The sequence below is a fragment of the Arabidopsis lyrata genome, assembly GCF_000004255.2.
Source record: "Arabidopsis lyrata subsp. lyrata unplaced genomic scaffold ARALYscaffold_4, whole genome shotgun sequence".
NCBI lineage: Eukaryota > Viridiplantae > Streptophyta > Magnoliopsida > Brassicales > Brassicaceae > Arabidopsis > Arabidopsis lyrata.
The window spans coordinates 23,205,289-23,221,083 of NW_003302552.1; the positions used below are offsets into that span (position 1 = coordinate 23,205,289).

A 15,795-nucleotide genomic window follows, 5' to 3' on the forward strand; every position below is an offset into this window, starting at 1 on the left:
ATTAAAATTAATTTCATTCGATAAATTTTGTAAATTCTGCATTATATTGACTATTGAGGCGTAAACATTTACAAGCTTTGTCGCCTTCTTATGGATGAGAATATGAGCTGTTTAACAAAGCATTCCCATTTTTTAATGCATCGGATGTATATCTGGAAAAAAATAAATGTAAAGATAGATTTTTAAATTACATAAAAAATGATTTTACATAATTTTAGAGAGCATGGTGTTCTAGAAGTATGATATTTTGGCTATTATTTTATTTTATTTGTTTTCCCGAAAAACCTAAGTCATTAGTTAAATATTACACAGCTATAAGTATGTAAAATCATTATTAAAGTGAGGACAAGTGTCGGCCGATGGTGGATCGGACCACCTTGAAACGGATAAAATAATTTTGAACGTCTTTAGTTATTAATTATGCATGATGACGTTCATAGCATTTCTATATTATAAGTAGTAATTATTACTTGCTCATTAAATTGGTTAATAACTATATCTACATCCTAATCAAAAAATGAAATTGACTCGTCATAAGTGGTTTCAAACGGTTTAAGGTTGTAAAAGCATTTTGATCGGGTAGAAACTTTGAAAGTTTCTCAAAAAAAAAAAAAATTATTATTTTAAGATTATAATTTTAAAATTTTTTTTTTATTAATTAGCCTATTAGGACTATAACATGTGGCAGTGACATCATAGAACTCTCTTCTTTTTATAATTTTTTATTAATAAATGTCTACTCAAGATATTTTGATGGAGATGGTCTAACTATTTAGTGAAACTAGCTAGCTTGGTTATGATTAAATGGAAGTTTATTTTTCGAATCCTATACCAAAAGTGTGTTTAGTAAAAACCTATTAATGATGTGCCTTACTTAGGTAAGAACCGGGTAAGAATAACAATGTACAGTGTAAGAATAACAATGTACAGTAATTAAGAACGAATAACTGTGTATATAAAGTACGTGTATTTGCTGGAAAGTCATGGAGAAACATATACTAAAGCATTAGTTGTTGAAAACATTAACTCATGTATATATAAATATATAGTACAAATTTTAAGATATTAAATTCTAAAGTTGGTCAATAAAATAACACCTTTGTGAAATGTTCTCTCAAATATGGCTTGAGAAAAAAGCAAACTACTGATTTTTTTAAGTTGTTAAGGAATATATTATCGATTCTCCAATATCTAAAATTAAATCGGAAACGCATATATTTATTCATGTCGAATATAAAAGCTGGTATGGTCATGCAATATTAATCTAATTAACATTAGCATATAAGTAAGCAATAGATGTTTCATGGCATTTTTATTGCCCCCACTTGTGTAAAGATCGAGTTTAGTGAATCTATTAAGCGTGCGAGTAGCTTTGTGGGTGGTCCATGCAATTAAACTTATTGTTTCAGTACAAATTGTTAGTCTGTCTTTTACTTCTTTTAATTAGACTTTTCTTTTTCTTTTTTGTTGTTCTTACTTCTTAGTTTTCTCTCGTTATTCGACAAGAATCCAAACTATACACACAGCACCTCAACTGGCGAAATTGTTTAATACTTGTCAAATATGTTGACTTGACCCAGACCCGGGAATGTATTTGGAGCGTGATCACTGGGCTTCAGCATATGGGCCAGTTGATGATCCACTGAAAGGCCCGTTGGCTAAAAGGATAAACAACTCCATGCCCCATGGGCCTGTCTCCACTACTTACTACTTTTCTTTTGTTATTTTGCCCCAACTTATTAATTTCATAATTACGGTTCATTTTCCCTAAGTAGCACAGTATGCTTAGATAGGAAAATAAACTAGCAACTAATGAGACTCCATTGAAACTTAAAGAAATAGGGTAAGAACTTTGTATAATCCCTTCGTCCTGGGATCCTTGTAAGGATTATAATTTTACATATCCAAAAAGTAGATGTTAGTACCCCATTTTGGACATCAATTCAAACAGACACCCATGAAAGTTTTAATACTAGACTAGTACTTTTGATTAAAGCTTTAATACTAGTATTAAAACTCCATTTTTGCTATGCGTAAAAATATTGTTGGAAATTATTTCTCTATACATATTAAATAAAAAGGTAACAAGAAAAATGAAAAGAATGTTTCAAATCGGTAAATTAAAAAGAAGGACCATCACCATCACAATGCTTTTTGTTAAACAGTCGGGTTATTATTATAAGGGCTTCGATTCAAGTTTGGGCTGTGTTGTGTATATGCCGAGAATGATGATAGGCGCTTATTGGGGCGTTATTTGGACATCGATCGAGGATCGTGCGCTTATTAGCCTCAATTTTGGGCTCCCTTTAATATTATTATGTAGTAATGAAAATAAGTCGTTGAAAGTTTTTAACTATTTTATCTTGCTACCCAAACAAACGTACACCTATAAAGAAGATTATTTACAAAAGGCTTGTACGGAGTTGTTAGACACTATAGTGTTATTAATATATTATTATGACACCTTATAGTGTTATTAATATATTATGACACCTTAATAGAAAGAAGAATATAAATGAAACAGTATAATAACAAAACAACATTTTCTATAGTTGTCATTTCTGTTAGTTTTAAGTCTCATATAAATTTTTTCTAAATAGAAGACGAAATAAAAGATAAAATGATCGTCGTGGGTATAATTAAAGTATCTAAACCAGTTTTACAGATAAAGTCCATTCTTGGGTGTCAACATGCATTGGTCAAAAATTGACAATTGAGTTAAGAAATAAATAAAATTCTCAAGTACTCTCTACATATAACTTGAAAAAGAAGATAGTAATTAGTAAGAGAAGCGTCGTAATTAGGGTTTATAATTTACCGTTTTACAAGAGACAGAAAGTACAAATAGTAAGTAATTAAACACGGACGGAGGCTAAGTGAAGTAGAAGATAGGTAAAATGACGGAAAGAGGTGAAAGGAAGACGAAGAGACAGACGTCAAGACGAGGTTAATTCCGGCATTTCTCTCTCTCTCTAGTAGAGAGAAGAACGCGTGGTCTCACGCTCCTATTACATTTTTCAATTCTTTTTTAAGGATTTTTATTAATTAAAACACAGAAAAAAAGCGTAAGTAAGATCCATATCATATTCATTCATTCAGATAGCAAAAGACACATTTACTACATATATGTTAAATGATTTTCATTTTTTGTTGAGAAAGAAGTCTGCGAGAGAGGAGAATTCGAAAGTATTTTTTTGGTGTTGATGCAAAAAAGCTGTGACAAGAGAGAGAGAGAGAGAGGTAAATCTGAAAGCTCTTTCCTTTCTTTCGACCACGTCTTCTTCTTCTTCTTCTTCCTCTTCTTTCTTCGTCTCCGTCCGTCTTTTAACGCGACTTGTCTTTTCCCTTGATATATAAAATAGACAACTTTATTATTATTATAGTAGAGTAGTAATTTTTATTTTGGTCTGTCTGTTGTTGTTCGTATCGTTAGCTCTTCAGACGCGAAGTTGACATCTAGATTCAATACATATCATCGATAGATTCATTTCTTTTTGATTTTATTGCTCGACGTTGAATGTTCCGACTTCTTCTTGCTCTTCTTCTTCTTCTGTGGAGGTTAGTTGCCAAAGTCTTCCTTTGTAGTATGCATATTACTTACTACTAGGCTCGGGTCTATTCTTCCTTTTGTTTGTTTTCGGTAGCCAAACATAGGCATCCCTGGGTTTTGTTTTTATGAATTGGGTCAGTTTCTGTCTTCCCTTAAGGCTGCTTTCATCATGGTTGTTTATACGGCAGCTTTGCGTTTCATTCAATGTTGGATATGTTGTTGTTCGTGTCTTTAGACTAGATTGAGCTCCTGATTTTCATCTCCATTCTCTTTCAATGCTGTAGATTTATTGGTGATGGAGCCTATTCATTCAGATGACATGGAAGGTTTTCTCCATGATTCCTCTAAGCTACTCAATTCCCCTTATCTCAATGGTATTAACGGAGATCCTGAGCTACTTCCTCGCGTTGGAGATCAGTACCAGGCTGATATACCTGTGCTTCTCACTCACTCTGATCGTTTAAAGCTCATTAGATGCTTTCATTCAGATCCTCCCCTGCATAGTCTCCTTACTTTTCGCTTGCCTATCCCACTTATGTGGACTAGAAGTGAGAAATTCAGAGGTTTCCGCGAAGCCGATATTGAAATAGGCAGTCCACCAATCCATCAATCCTTGCACAAAGCTGCTTCCATCAAACCTAGGAGTATTGTGCTTGCATTGCCATGCCAAAAAAATGCCAAGTTCAAGTTTGACTGGCTCGATAAGAGCCTCTATCCATTCCCTGGGACTTTGGGTCAATCTTGGGAAGATGCTGAGCAAGAGAGGTTTCTTCTTGGCCTCTACTGTCTTGGGAAAAACCTTGTCTTGGTGCAGAGGTTTGTTGGGAGCAAGCACATGGGAGATTTGCTCTCTTACTATTACGGCAGCTTTTACAGGTCTAATGAATACCAGAGATGGGTTGATGGACGCAAGTCGAGAACCAGACGCTCTGTTCAAGGCCACAAGTTATTATCAGGTTGGAGGCAACAAGAATTGCTCTCTCGGATCTCGTCTCATGTCTCTGAGGAATGCAAGAGTACGTTGCTTAAGGTACGTATGCTTCTGGTGGTTGCGGTGTAATCTGAATCAAAATGCAGAATCTTGAAATTTCCATGTGTTGTTTTTGTAGGTATCTAAAGCTTTTAGGGAAGATAAGATTGCACTGGAGGATTATGTGTTCGCTTTAAAGAATACTGTAGGTATTGATATGCTTACACAAGTAATTGGTATAGGCAAAGGGAAAAGAGACCTGACCAACTGCGCGTTAGAGCCAACCAAGTTGAATCATGGAGCCTCTGGTAACTCTGAAGTACAAATACGCAATGATCTTCCGATAGCTGATATAGTCAAATTCCTAACAGGGGAATATAGGATGAGCAAAACACGGTCCAGTGACCTCTTCTGGGAAGCTGTTTGGCCACGTTTGTTGGCAAGAGGGTGGCACTCTGAGCAGCCGAAAGATGGTCCAAAGAATTCTCTTGTTTTTCTCGTTCCGGAAGCGAATAAGTTTTCCAGGAGGAAGATGTCAAAGGGGAATCACTACTTTGACTCTCTCACTGATGTCTTGAACAAAGTTGCTTTAGACCCCTCACTACTTGAGCTTGATGAGGATCTAGAGAACAAGGGGAGCAAAGAAGAGGTAATCAAGAATGACCCTCCCATAAATTTAGAGGAGTTTGATGATTCTTCACCAAACAGCAAGAAGAAGAAAAAGTACCTACAACCACGTAGCAAAACAAGAAAAATTCAGGAGGTCATGATGTTTACGATTATCGATACCAGTGAGACGAATGGTGTGGAAGGATGTACATTGAAAGAGCTCAGATCTCTGCCTGTTGGGACCGGCAGTTCCCAAGTTCACTCCCCAAGTTACTTGAGTGAATCTGAAGATAACCTGTCAGAAGAATCTGAAAACAAGGCAGAGACGACAGCTAAATCAATGGCTTCGAGAGTGTGTGGTGGGGGCAGCATTAATTCTGTTAAGAGCAGCTCTGTAAACATGGACAATGCCACGAGTCGAAGCACCAATTCTCTCAATGAGAGACAGCAGAGGAACCGGAAAGGCGGGAGACCAAGAAATCCAAAGTTGTTACCTGTCTGCACCAAAAGGAGTAGCTTGGCAGATTGTACCTTGAGAGAAGCAGGTTGTTTTGGTGAAACCCAGTCCAGGAAGAAGAAACCAGTGAAGAAGGGGAAACATATGAGACCAAACCCATTAGAAGCTGATCTTAATGTAGTGTTGATGAGAGAGGAACACATCGATCAAGATCAAACACTGAAACTGTCCTCAACCAGTTCCTTTGCAATAGATAGCTCTTGTCGAAGAAACGAAGACCGAGAAATATCGCCAGAACGATCTGAGACCAGAGAAGATTTTGATTTGAACGTTTCACAGATCTCCCTAGAACGTGAAGCTGATAATACTGATACTGTCATCGTAGACATTGTACAGAACAGTGAGAGCTCTTGTGCCGAGCAGTCTTCTGTTCAAGTGGATGTAGAAATGCAGTGTAAGCCTCAGGAGTTGCAAGTAACCGCAGATCTCCTTCCTGGACGGAGGCAGAGTACAAGGACCCGACCGTTAACTACAAAGGCACTGGAAGCTTTTGCTTTTGGGTACCTTGGTAACTCGAATAAGAAGAGAAAGGCTTCAGAGGAGTCAAGAACAAAGTCTACAAAGCGCATCCACCGTCACTCACTTGTGTCCTCCAAGTTCAGAAACGGAACTGTAGAGGATGGTTCAAACACTGACGAGAATGAATAAACTAGCTTCGATCTGAAATTGACATGTCTTCATATACTACAAGAACAAGCGTCAAATTGGGAGGAATTTAGCAGTTAGAGTCAATCTACTATACATTTTTGCAGCAGTTTTTTGGGTACCAAAATCGGGTCAAATTTATTTAATTTTGACCCGGAAATCTTCAATCGGATCTTTCATTAAATTTTGGCAAAATTAAAAAACGAAAATAATTAATAAAATCTAAAATATATATACTTTCTCAACTAATTACTATATTTAAACGCTTTATTTATGGTATATTCTTCACGATTTTTATAGATAAAGAAATCAAATATGATGATTTAATGCTAATATAACAAATTTGCACTAATTTCCTGAAACCTCTTTACCTAATTTAAACATAAATATATGATTCTTATGTCACTGTTATTTGATCTTATATTTATATTATTTTAAATTATTATAAAATATATAAATAGTTAGTAAATTTTAGTTTTTTTTTTTTCTGCATATGTTACAATTCAAATTTTTTAAAACGGACATATATTACTCAATCGATGAATAAAAATATGTGTGTAATCTATATTAACATTTTTAAGAACAAATTGAGCATTTAATCATGTCGTTATTTTATTCAGACCCGAAATTGAGTCATTCGGATCTTTCTTTAATTTTTACAATTATCTAAAATGGGACAGTATATCACGGGTGAAATCCTAATTAGTATTTTAATATACAATTATAAATTGTTTTTACGGGTTGGTCCAAAAACACACACTAATTTAAAAATATACATGGAAACTATTTGAAAGCAACTTTCAAATTAACTCGAATTATATGATATTTAAATAAAAGTGTTATTAAGAAAATAACAAAATGATGTTTAATTTCATTTTAGATTATATGGTTGGACGGGTTTGGGTCAATATTAATACGAGACAATATACCACAGGTGAAATCCTATAAATAACAAATCAAAATACAATTATACAATCTTAAACACTAAACAAAACAAATACAACTTAAATTTTTTTATTTTAGATACAACGCATGTTACCCGCGGTATACAACAAAAAATATTATACACAATAAATTCATCAATTTATAAAAATAAAAAATCAAATAATTAACCCGCGGTGTACCGCGGGTCATATCCTAGTATAGCAACATAGTTATAGTAAATGTTTTGCCTTTTGTTTCTGTCACCCTCATCGTAGCACTGCCAAGGCTGAAAGAAGCTATGGAAAGGTGTAATGTTATTTTACTTTCATCGTATCCAATGCAGCAGAATCAGTGCTCAACAATTTTACATTCCCAAAACTTTTCTCAGCTTTGGACTCATCAAGTTGCAAATTTTCGAGATTAAATTGCTCATCAAAAAGAAACAACTTTGATAAGCAGTGTAAAGAATGCCAGAAATATCAACAAAACATCGACATGAGTATGAACATAGTTAGCTCGTTGTGTATTTTTAAAAAAATTTAGTTGTTGCAGCCATTGCATAGCGGTTTTCTCTTGTTACTTCAAAGTTATTCGGAGTTAAGACTAAGCTGAATGCTGACACGAGCCACATTTGGGGCTGCCTTCAGAATCTCTTTCTCTGCATGTTCAGCGGCTCTCATGACGTCCCTGCAGCGAAGCCAAATACTTGTCGGATGGTTACAAGAGAGTGGCCAAATGGCCTAAAGGTACAGACATGTAAGAGCTTTACTGTATTGTCATGGTCGATGGCATGGCGACTACGATTTGGAGCAAGATCTTGCTATGCAGCAAGTGGGTTGTAATTCGTTTGATCGTCATTTTCTGCAGATTTGCGAAAGATTCCATTGTTCTTGAAACTAATAAACAGGAGTAACCAGAGGTTGGGTTTGGTCTGGATTATAGACAAATGAGTACCTCAGAAAACTGTGACGAAAAAATGTCTGAGACAGTGGCTTCAACATGTTTAATCTCTTGGCAGATGTTACTTTCTTGATTACTTTTCGTTATACTGTCATGATCCATCGTGCTACAAGAAAACTGTAAAAAGGCTGGATCTGCAAGGAAAATTTGAGATGATAGCTAAGACCGAGAAGCAGTGAATAAGTTGATTAGACATCCATGCAGCATGCTGCATACCTATATGAATAAAAACTTCGGACACTTCAGGATGGTTCATATTAATCTGTCTCCGTACATATTCTCCTACCTCATGGGCAACACTCACACTGGAAAAAGGATCTACCTGTAAGGAAAAGGTGATAATGATTTATTTTATTGAGATAATTCTTTCTACTCTGAGGCAGAAGGAAGCAGCACTCACCACAATGTGTACATCAAGATACAACGATGAACCAGCTCTCCTACCCCTTAGCCGATGACATCCCTATGGATAAAGATTATCATGAAAGTCTTGATACTCGTTAGCAATTATTAAGAAAAAACATTAAAGGATGCTTTCTAATTACAGATAGACTGATAATAGAAAAGAACACCATATCGTTATATAGCAAGGTCGAATGCCTATCATAGGAAATGTACAAAGAATTACAATCTGTACCTTGACTCCTTCAACCTGTAATATGGTTTGTCTTATTGGCTCTAATTGCTGAGCTGGTATAGCAGCATCCACGAGTTCCAAGATACTAAACAAAGAAATGAGGTTTCAGCAATGGACATAGTGTTGGAACCAAAAAGACATATTTGTAACCATTATTCCATGTTCAAGCTATTACAACTTTTGTGTGGAGAAAAATAATCGAAAAAGCAACATATATAGCGTGAGTACCTTTGGTGTCCTGTTTTCAGCCCGGCATTGAAAATCATTGTCGAGACAACGAGGCCAGCTAGAGGATCTAAAAAGTGAACTCCGAACATAGAACCTCCTGCACAGAAGTAGTAATATTTGATGATTTTTTCAGAACCTGATGTCTCCCTTTCTCAATAGTTGCCTATAAAGGTATATGTTACAAAAGCTGGACCCATGAGAGACTTCATTGTCTCCCTTTCTTTATTAGTAGGCATATGCGTGACCAGGTCAGGGATAATGAAACAAAGGATATAGTTGATTTACATATTAACTCATTGGAAAGAAATGCTTACCAACTCCAACAAGTGCAACTAGAGAAGAAATAGCATCTGATCGATGATGCCAAGCATTTGCAATCATCAATCCACTCCCTTGTTTTTCTCCTGCTCGTTTTGTGATCCAATAAAGCCTGAGAAACATAAGATTCAGGCAGAGTGATCAAGGGGCAGGGATGAAGGAATAGCACAATCTCTTTGTGTTTCAGACATACAAAAGAAAAGGGGCAGTAGGTCCTGAGAAGCAAGTCTAACTAAAGTGAAAAGTTACAATTGTCTAGTTAGAACTAAAGGACGGTAGAGCAAAAGCTGTAGACGTGAAGCTATGGGGTATGATAAAGTTGATGGGATTAAAAAGAGTGATGTAATTGTACCCTTCTTTGATAGAAATGGAAGCAATAGTAACAGTCAAAGCGAGAATGGGATGATTCATATCAATTCCGTGATGATGTCCACCGTGATGATGAAGGACCTCAGGAGCTGCGGACAGTGCAATCTGCAAATGAGGAAAGAAGAGAGAAGAAGAAGAAATCTCTAAATAGAATTTCTTATTTCCCAATAAAGCAAACAGTGTCAACTGGAGAGATGTCAGTTGATAATAGATTAGCAGTATCTGAAGCAGGTGGGGATGAGTAAGTAAAAGAAAGAGGGAAAAAATCAGAAATGGGCAGAGAGAGAGAGAGGTCATACAGATAAAAGGTCTAAAGCATGCCAGGCAATACCAGAGCCAGTAGCCAAAAGCATGGCAGAGATGCCAAGGGCTCCAAGTGTTTCAAATTTACCATGACCTATGGTTCCCCACAAGAGGAAATGTTTGTATCGGGAATTCAAATTCATTCTTATTATAGTATGAAAGAGAAGAGCAAAAGGTAGGTAACCATATGGATGTTCTTTGTCCTTGGGAACATTTGCGGCTCTGTAAGACACTAGAGCAACACCACTTAGAACCTGACATCAGATGATGATGAATGTGAGAAACAAAACAAACGGATCATCATCTGATCTCTCCCCAAAAACAAAGCAAATGAGAATTACCACATCGGAAACGGAATGAGCAGCGTCGGCGATAATGGCGGTGCTGCCGCAGAGATACCCGGTGAGAGCTTTTGCGACAGATAAACCTATATCTGCGGTGAGACCTAGCCGGAAAATCTTCTCCCCTTCTTCTCCAGGCAGGTGACCAAAATGCCACCTTCTCGAGAAATCGAAATCGAAACTAGGGTTTTGCGAAGAAGAAGAAGATAGTCGGAGTGGTGATGATGGGAGATCACGGCAAGACAAAAGTCTGGACCTACAACAAATCCTCGGATTCACCATTTGAAATCTGATACCCATTTTTTGATCGTTTTCAGCTGATCAGGAACGCAACTACTCGATCAAACTCCCAAATTGACTTCTCTTTGACTGCGCGGTAACATCATTTTTTTACCGTTTCCTTTATTACCTTTTCACCCACAATTTATATTTTATACTCACTGAATGACAGCTTCATTTAATTTAAGGCCCCCATACTACATACATACTCTATGTTGTCACTATTTCATTTTGGGCCTAATCAAATCTTCTATAACTAACAAACAAACAGTAGAATGTTTAAATTTATTAAACAAAAACCGGTATGGTTATTTTTGGATTCAATTAACAAAACACTAATTGATTGGTCTTCTTCTTGTCTTCTTACAAACCAGAAAGAACCGGTTCTAGAATCGAACACTACTGAGTGATAGCAGATTTAAAAACATTGGTCGCCGGAATTAGAGTTGTCTACCGGCGGCATCAGCCACAAACGGAATGTAGGGCGTTTTGCCGAGTAAGCAGCTGACGACTCCGTACACAAAACACATAGAGCTGAAGACGAACACACCCGTGTGTCCCCACATCATCGCCTTCATTCCAAACCCGCCTCCTTGACCCGGATCCAGTATTCGGGTCAGCAGCACCGGCACTGCCAGCAGCACATCCAGCGTCACCGCCTGCATCGCGTTGAACCTCACGTACCTACTCAAACTCGTGTTCCTCACCACGCCCAGGTACAGCCCGAAGAATGCCACGAAGCTCGCGTACGGCACCGACCTGTACAGGTTCAGGATTGGGAATATTGGCTCGAACAGCAATCCCAGCCTAGGGTACTGCGCGAACAGGAATCGCCCGTACTGCAGCGAATTGAAGAAAGGCAGCGCGTACGACGCTATCGAAATCACGCGCTCCGTCGCCGGCGTCGGGGTGTAGGAGGCGCGTGTCGTCACGGCGGTTGCGCGTCTGCCTGAGGGGCGGATGGAGACGGTGGAGGATCCGGGGAAGGAGAGGCTGAGTGGTCTGCCTCTGAGAGCCGCCAGGGGATTAGTATTTAGGGTTTGGTGGAGAGAGAGGCACAGAGACGCCATTTTTGTCTGTGTTGATTCGTTGTTTGTTGACAAGAAGAGCAAAATAGTAGTTCAAAATGCTGCGTTTTCGAATCTATAAGTTTTGACCTTTATTGGGCCGACCTATCTATATAAATGGGCTTATATATTGGTATTAGCGGGCTTCATGAACAGAAGGTTCTGGCGCCGACAAATGAGAAGCGGAAACGAAGAAATGTGATGGCATTGATTGAAGTGAGTCGACTCGTCGGACCCAGTCAGAGCGAGTTGAGATAGAGCAGTTAAGAAACAGTAGAAGGTGAAAATGACGGATGTGACCCCACTTTCGGACCAGACCACTCCCCGAGTTAGCAAGAAGTGAGAAAAAACTGCCTGTTGGCCACTCGCGCGCTATCCCCGACCAAGGGCCTTACCGTCATTTTGTTTGGAAACTAGTAGTAAAAATTTATTTGTTGTTTTCTCAAGTATTTTTTTCTTGGAAATATCTTCCCTTTTCTGGGATGCTTTTACTTGGCGACTCATGGACCAAGAGAGAACCAAAAAAATAAATCACAAAAAATATATTACAACCTATATAAAAAAAACGAAAAAAAAAAAAGAAATTGAAAGCTAAAAAAAGAAACACAAGTGCAGAGGGCAGACCGTACGGTAGTATTCCTGAAGAGCGAAAGAAGAGAGAGAGAGAGAGACCGACCAAAGAAGCTCCTCTCAGTCACTGTCGAAGCATCTCTTCTTCTTCTTTTTTTCTCTCTCAGGCTCTCTAATCGGCTTCTCCGGTAAATCTCCGTCGATCCACCGATGAGCTTTTTGACATTAGTTCTCTAGTTTGGTGAGGAGTTTTGACTAACTTTTTTACTGTACACCAAATCCCTAAAAATAAGGACATGTATGCTCGCAATCCTCCCATCAATGGCTCACAATCTGCTCAAGCTCCCGACTGGACCACCCCCGGAGATGCCGATACTACTGGACTCGAAGGTCTCTTCTGCTTCTTCTTCTTTTTACTCGCATGCGCTTTGATTCTCAGCAACTGTCCGGTCTCTTTAGGGTTTCTGTGCTCAATTTGTGTTTTGCAGAATCGATGTGGCGATTAGGGTTGGGTTGCGAGTCGTACCCTGAGCGACCAGGTGCCCCTGACTGTGCCTACTACATGCGAACTGGTGTCTGTGGTTACGGTAATAGATGTCGTTACAATCACCCTCGCGATCGTGCCTCGGTAACTTTCTTCTTTCTCAGTATTGTATTGTTGCTTCTCTCTGAAACCATCCATACTAGGAAACAAATCAAATGCTCCTCTCTCTCCTTTTTCCGTAATGTGGCTCATCACTGCCCTTATAGAGTCTCTCAAAACCCAAAACTGGGGAAAGTGTTAAGCTTGACTGGTTTCAGTTGTTGTGCTTAAGTCAGGTTTTTTGTCTTATGCATCTTCACTCTGCGTTTCTTATCTATATTTGCTGAGAGTCTTGTTAGTAGTATTGCTGAGAGTCTTGTTTGATTTTCGCTTACCTTTTTATGCTCCCTTATCATTTTGTCGTTTGGCTTGGCCAGAGTTTCTTTACTATTTTCTTAGCAATGTCTTCTTTGCATTGATTGTTGTATAGGTTGAAGCAGCTGTTAGAGCTACAGGGCAGTATCCAGAACGTTTAGGTGAACCCCCATGCCAGGTAGGTATCCCCGACCAGTCTTTTTTTATGATCCAAGTGATGATACAAGGTTTTTAGTGATATTATTGATCCTACATTCCGGTTATGTTCCTAGTTTTACTTGAAAACTGGAACCTGTAAATTTGGGGCGTCATGCAAATTCCACCATCCAAAGAATGCTGGTGGATCCATGACCCACGTTCCACTAAATATATATGGATACCCAGTACGAGAGGTAAGCTTTGTTTCCACTCTTTTCTACATGTCAAATCAAGGCTAGTGTCGAGTTTGCATCATCTTTTAAAAACTCTTTGTAGGGTGATAACGAATGCTCCTACTATTTGAAAACGGGGCAATGCAAATTTGGTATAACCTGTAAATTTCATCATCCTCAGCCTGCTGGTACAACTGTCCCACCACCACCACCAGCATCTGCACCTCAGTTTTATCCATCGGTGCAGTCACTTATGCCTGACCAGTATGGAGGTCCATCTTCTAGCTTGAGAGTTGCAAGAACTCTTCTTCCCGGTTCTTATATGCAAGGCGCCTATGGTCCAATGCTATTAACCCCCGGGGTCGTTCCTATTCCAGGCTGGAGTCCTTATTCGGTAACCTTTTTTTGATTGTTGTATCATCAATACATTTATTATTCACCACAGTCTCTTTCTGACTCACTTTTGCTTCAGGCACCTGTGAGCCCTGCTCTATCTCCTGGTGCGCAGCACGCTGTTGGGGCAACTTCTTTATATGGAGTTACACAGCTCTCTTCCACCACTCCTTCGCTTCCCGGGGTTTATCCATCTCTGTCCTCTCCTACAGGTGTTATACAGAAAGAACAGGCCTTTCCAGAGAGACCTGGTGAACCAGAGTGCCAATACTATTTGAAAACAGGAGATTGTAAGTTTGGAACATCTTGTAAGTTTCATCATCCTCGAGATCGGGTTCCACCAAGAGCTAATTGCATCCTCAGCCCCATTGGTCTTCCTCTACGCCCGGTATGCTCTCTCTAAAATAATGAAGGTTGTTGATCATAGTAACAATTCTCTCTAAATCCGTTGTTTATCTTGGGTTGAAAACAGGGTGTGCAACGCTGCACTTTCTACGTACAAAACGGCTTCTGTAAGTTTGGATCAACATGTAAATTTGATCATCCAATGGGAACAATCAGATACAATCCTTCTGCATCGTCTCTAGCTGATGCACCGGTGGCTCCTTACCCAGTGAGCTCTCTCTTGGGTGCTCTCGCAGCCGCACCTTCTTCTTCATCGACTGAGCTCATAACAGGCGGTGCAAAAGATCCGTACTTGACCGGTGTGCCTACATCAAGAAGCACATCAAACATCTCGGCAGGTTTGATTTTATCCCAGAGTGGTGGCTCAATTCCATTCTCTGACCTGCAACTCTCGAGCCAGACATCTCTTCCTCTAACAGGTAGCAGAATCACAAGACAAGGGCGAGAAATTCGTCGATCCTTTTGAACTGATCACCTCAGAAAAGGGTACGCATACGCAGTCCTCTGGATCACCTTTAGCAATTCTTAATCTATATGATTATTATATAGAATTATGTGATGTGAATTTATATATATATATATATATATATATAATCTTCGTACCTTAGAAGAAAAAAAAGCCTATCAGAGTAGAAGACCTAAGTGAGAATCACATATATATGAGAGGAAATCTATATGTGCATATATCAAAAGACAAAAACAAAACAAAAAAAAGGCTTCTTTTTAAAAAAAAATTTGTGTATAATGTTTGTATAGAGACAGACAAGGTTTCTTTGTCTTGTCCGTACTTCTACTTCAGATCCATTGCGGCTGAGAAAAAAAAACAGAGGCAAAGAGCTCAATTCTCTTTTTCTTTTAGATTATTTTTTCCTTTTAGTCTACCAATTGGTGAACTTCTCATGTTAAGGTTTGTTTTTTTTTTTTGTAGTTGAATGATGTGTGTTGTTAATTTTGTTATGTTACTGCTTCACACATTATATATGTTACGGTGAGGAAGCAACCAAACATTTAAAGACTATTTTTGAAGATTGGCACCATTATCTTGAATTTATTTATTTCTTAAAAAAAAGGTTTTGAAATGTAGATGTGGGGAAGCACACACTGATCCTAGAATCGATCAATAGCATTGGGAAAGTGGTGCAAAAAAAGAGACAAGAGAAATGATGGAAACAAGTTAAAAAAAAAATAATAATAAGGAGACGGAAGTAATCTTAGAGAAAACCCTACCTGAGAAAAGAAACCATCATGCTCAATTAAATATGCTTCGCCATCATTTGCTCTTATTTGCCTCGCCCACTTGTCTCTCTCTTTCTCTACTCGTACTTTTCTTTTTGTCAAAGCCATTGTAATTTGAGAGCATCCAGCTTAAGCTATTAAACTTGGACATCCGGCTTTGGATTTACCAAAATTTAACTTTGATTGAGTGAGATAACATTGTAAT

At 38.3% G+C, this 15,795-nt stretch overlaps 5 protein-coding genes across 7 annotated transcripts; 3 read left to right on the plus strand and 2 right to left on the minus strand.

The window, feature by feature from the left end:
- Positions 1-3,081: 3,081 nt before the first annotated feature.
- On the plus strand, positions 3,082-6,312 carry LOC9318200. Of its 2 annotated transcripts, none has more exons than XM_021027253.1 (3): positions 3,082-3,240; positions 3,835-4,580; positions 4,660-6,312. In XM_021027253.1, exons 1-3 carry the CDS (start codon positions 3,204-3,206, stop codon positions 6,292-6,294), a joined length of 2,418 nt encoding a protein of 805 aa, XP_020882912.1. In that variant the 5' UTR covers positions 3,082-3,203; the 3' UTR covers positions 6,295-6,312. The 2 variants fall into 2 exon arrangements, with proteins under 2 accessions (XP_020882912.1, XP_020882913.1); XM_021027254.1 differs by lacking the exon at positions 3,082-3,240 and adding an exon at positions 3,256-3,558.
- A 1,200-nt stretch (positions 6,313-7,512) lies between these two features.
- On the minus strand, positions 7,513-10,772 carry LOC9316393 (metal tolerance protein C1). Its single transcript, XM_002882088.2, has 12 exons — positions 10,372-10,772; positions 10,215-10,284; positions 10,027-10,124; positions 9,711-9,832; positions 9,355-9,470; positions 9,041-9,137; positions 8,813-8,897; positions 8,576-8,638; positions 8,392-8,497; positions 8,170-8,309; positions 7,985-8,076; positions 7,513-7,902 (listed from the first exon to the last, which is right to left on the minus strand). Exons 1-12 carry the CDS (start codon positions 10,669-10,671, stop codon positions 7,803-7,805), a joined length of 1,389 nt encoding a protein of 462 aa, XP_002882134.1. The 5' UTR covers positions 10,672-10,772; the 3' UTR covers positions 7,513-7,802.
- A 146-nt stretch (positions 10,773-10,918) lies between these two features.
- LOC9318201 (protein TIC 20-II, chloroplastic) lies at positions 10,919-11,773 on the minus strand. The gene has a single exon (XM_021027256.1). It carries the CDS (start codon positions 11,718-11,720, stop codon positions 11,091-11,093), a length of 630 nt encoding a protein of 209 aa, XP_020882915.1. The 5' UTR covers positions 11,721-11,773; the 3' UTR covers positions 10,919-11,090.
- Positions 11,774-11,855: 82 nt separating this feature from the next.
- Positions 11,856-12,271, plus strand: LOC110228922. Its single transcript, XM_021027257.1, is given in 2 exon segments — positions 11,856-12,049; positions 12,052-12,271. Coding segments are annotated over 2 exon segments (129 nt in total). The 5' UTR covers positions 11,856-12,003; the 3' UTR covers positions 12,135-12,271.
- An 89-nt stretch (positions 12,272-12,360) lies between these two features.
- Positions 12,361-15,391, plus strand: LOC9318202 (zinc finger CCCH domain-containing protein 32). 2 transcript variants are annotated; one of them, XM_002880280.2, is made up of 8 exons: positions 12,361-12,475; positions 12,581-12,677; positions 12,776-12,915; positions 13,301-13,363; positions 13,458-13,577; positions 13,660-13,950; positions 14,029-14,337; positions 14,422-15,391. In XM_002880280.2, the coding sequence occupies exons 2-8, from the start codon at positions 12,584-12,586 to the stop codon at positions 14,818-14,820; spliced, it is 1,416 nt and encodes a 471-aa protein (XP_002880326.1). In that variant the 5' UTR covers positions 12,361-12,475; positions 12,581-12,583; the 3' UTR covers positions 14,821-15,391. The 2 variants fall into 2 exon arrangements, with proteins under 2 accessions (XP_002880326.1, XP_020882914.1); XM_021027255.1 differs by having other exon boundaries at positions 13,738-13,950.
- The last annotated feature ends 404 nt before the right edge of the window (positions 15,392-15,795 follow it).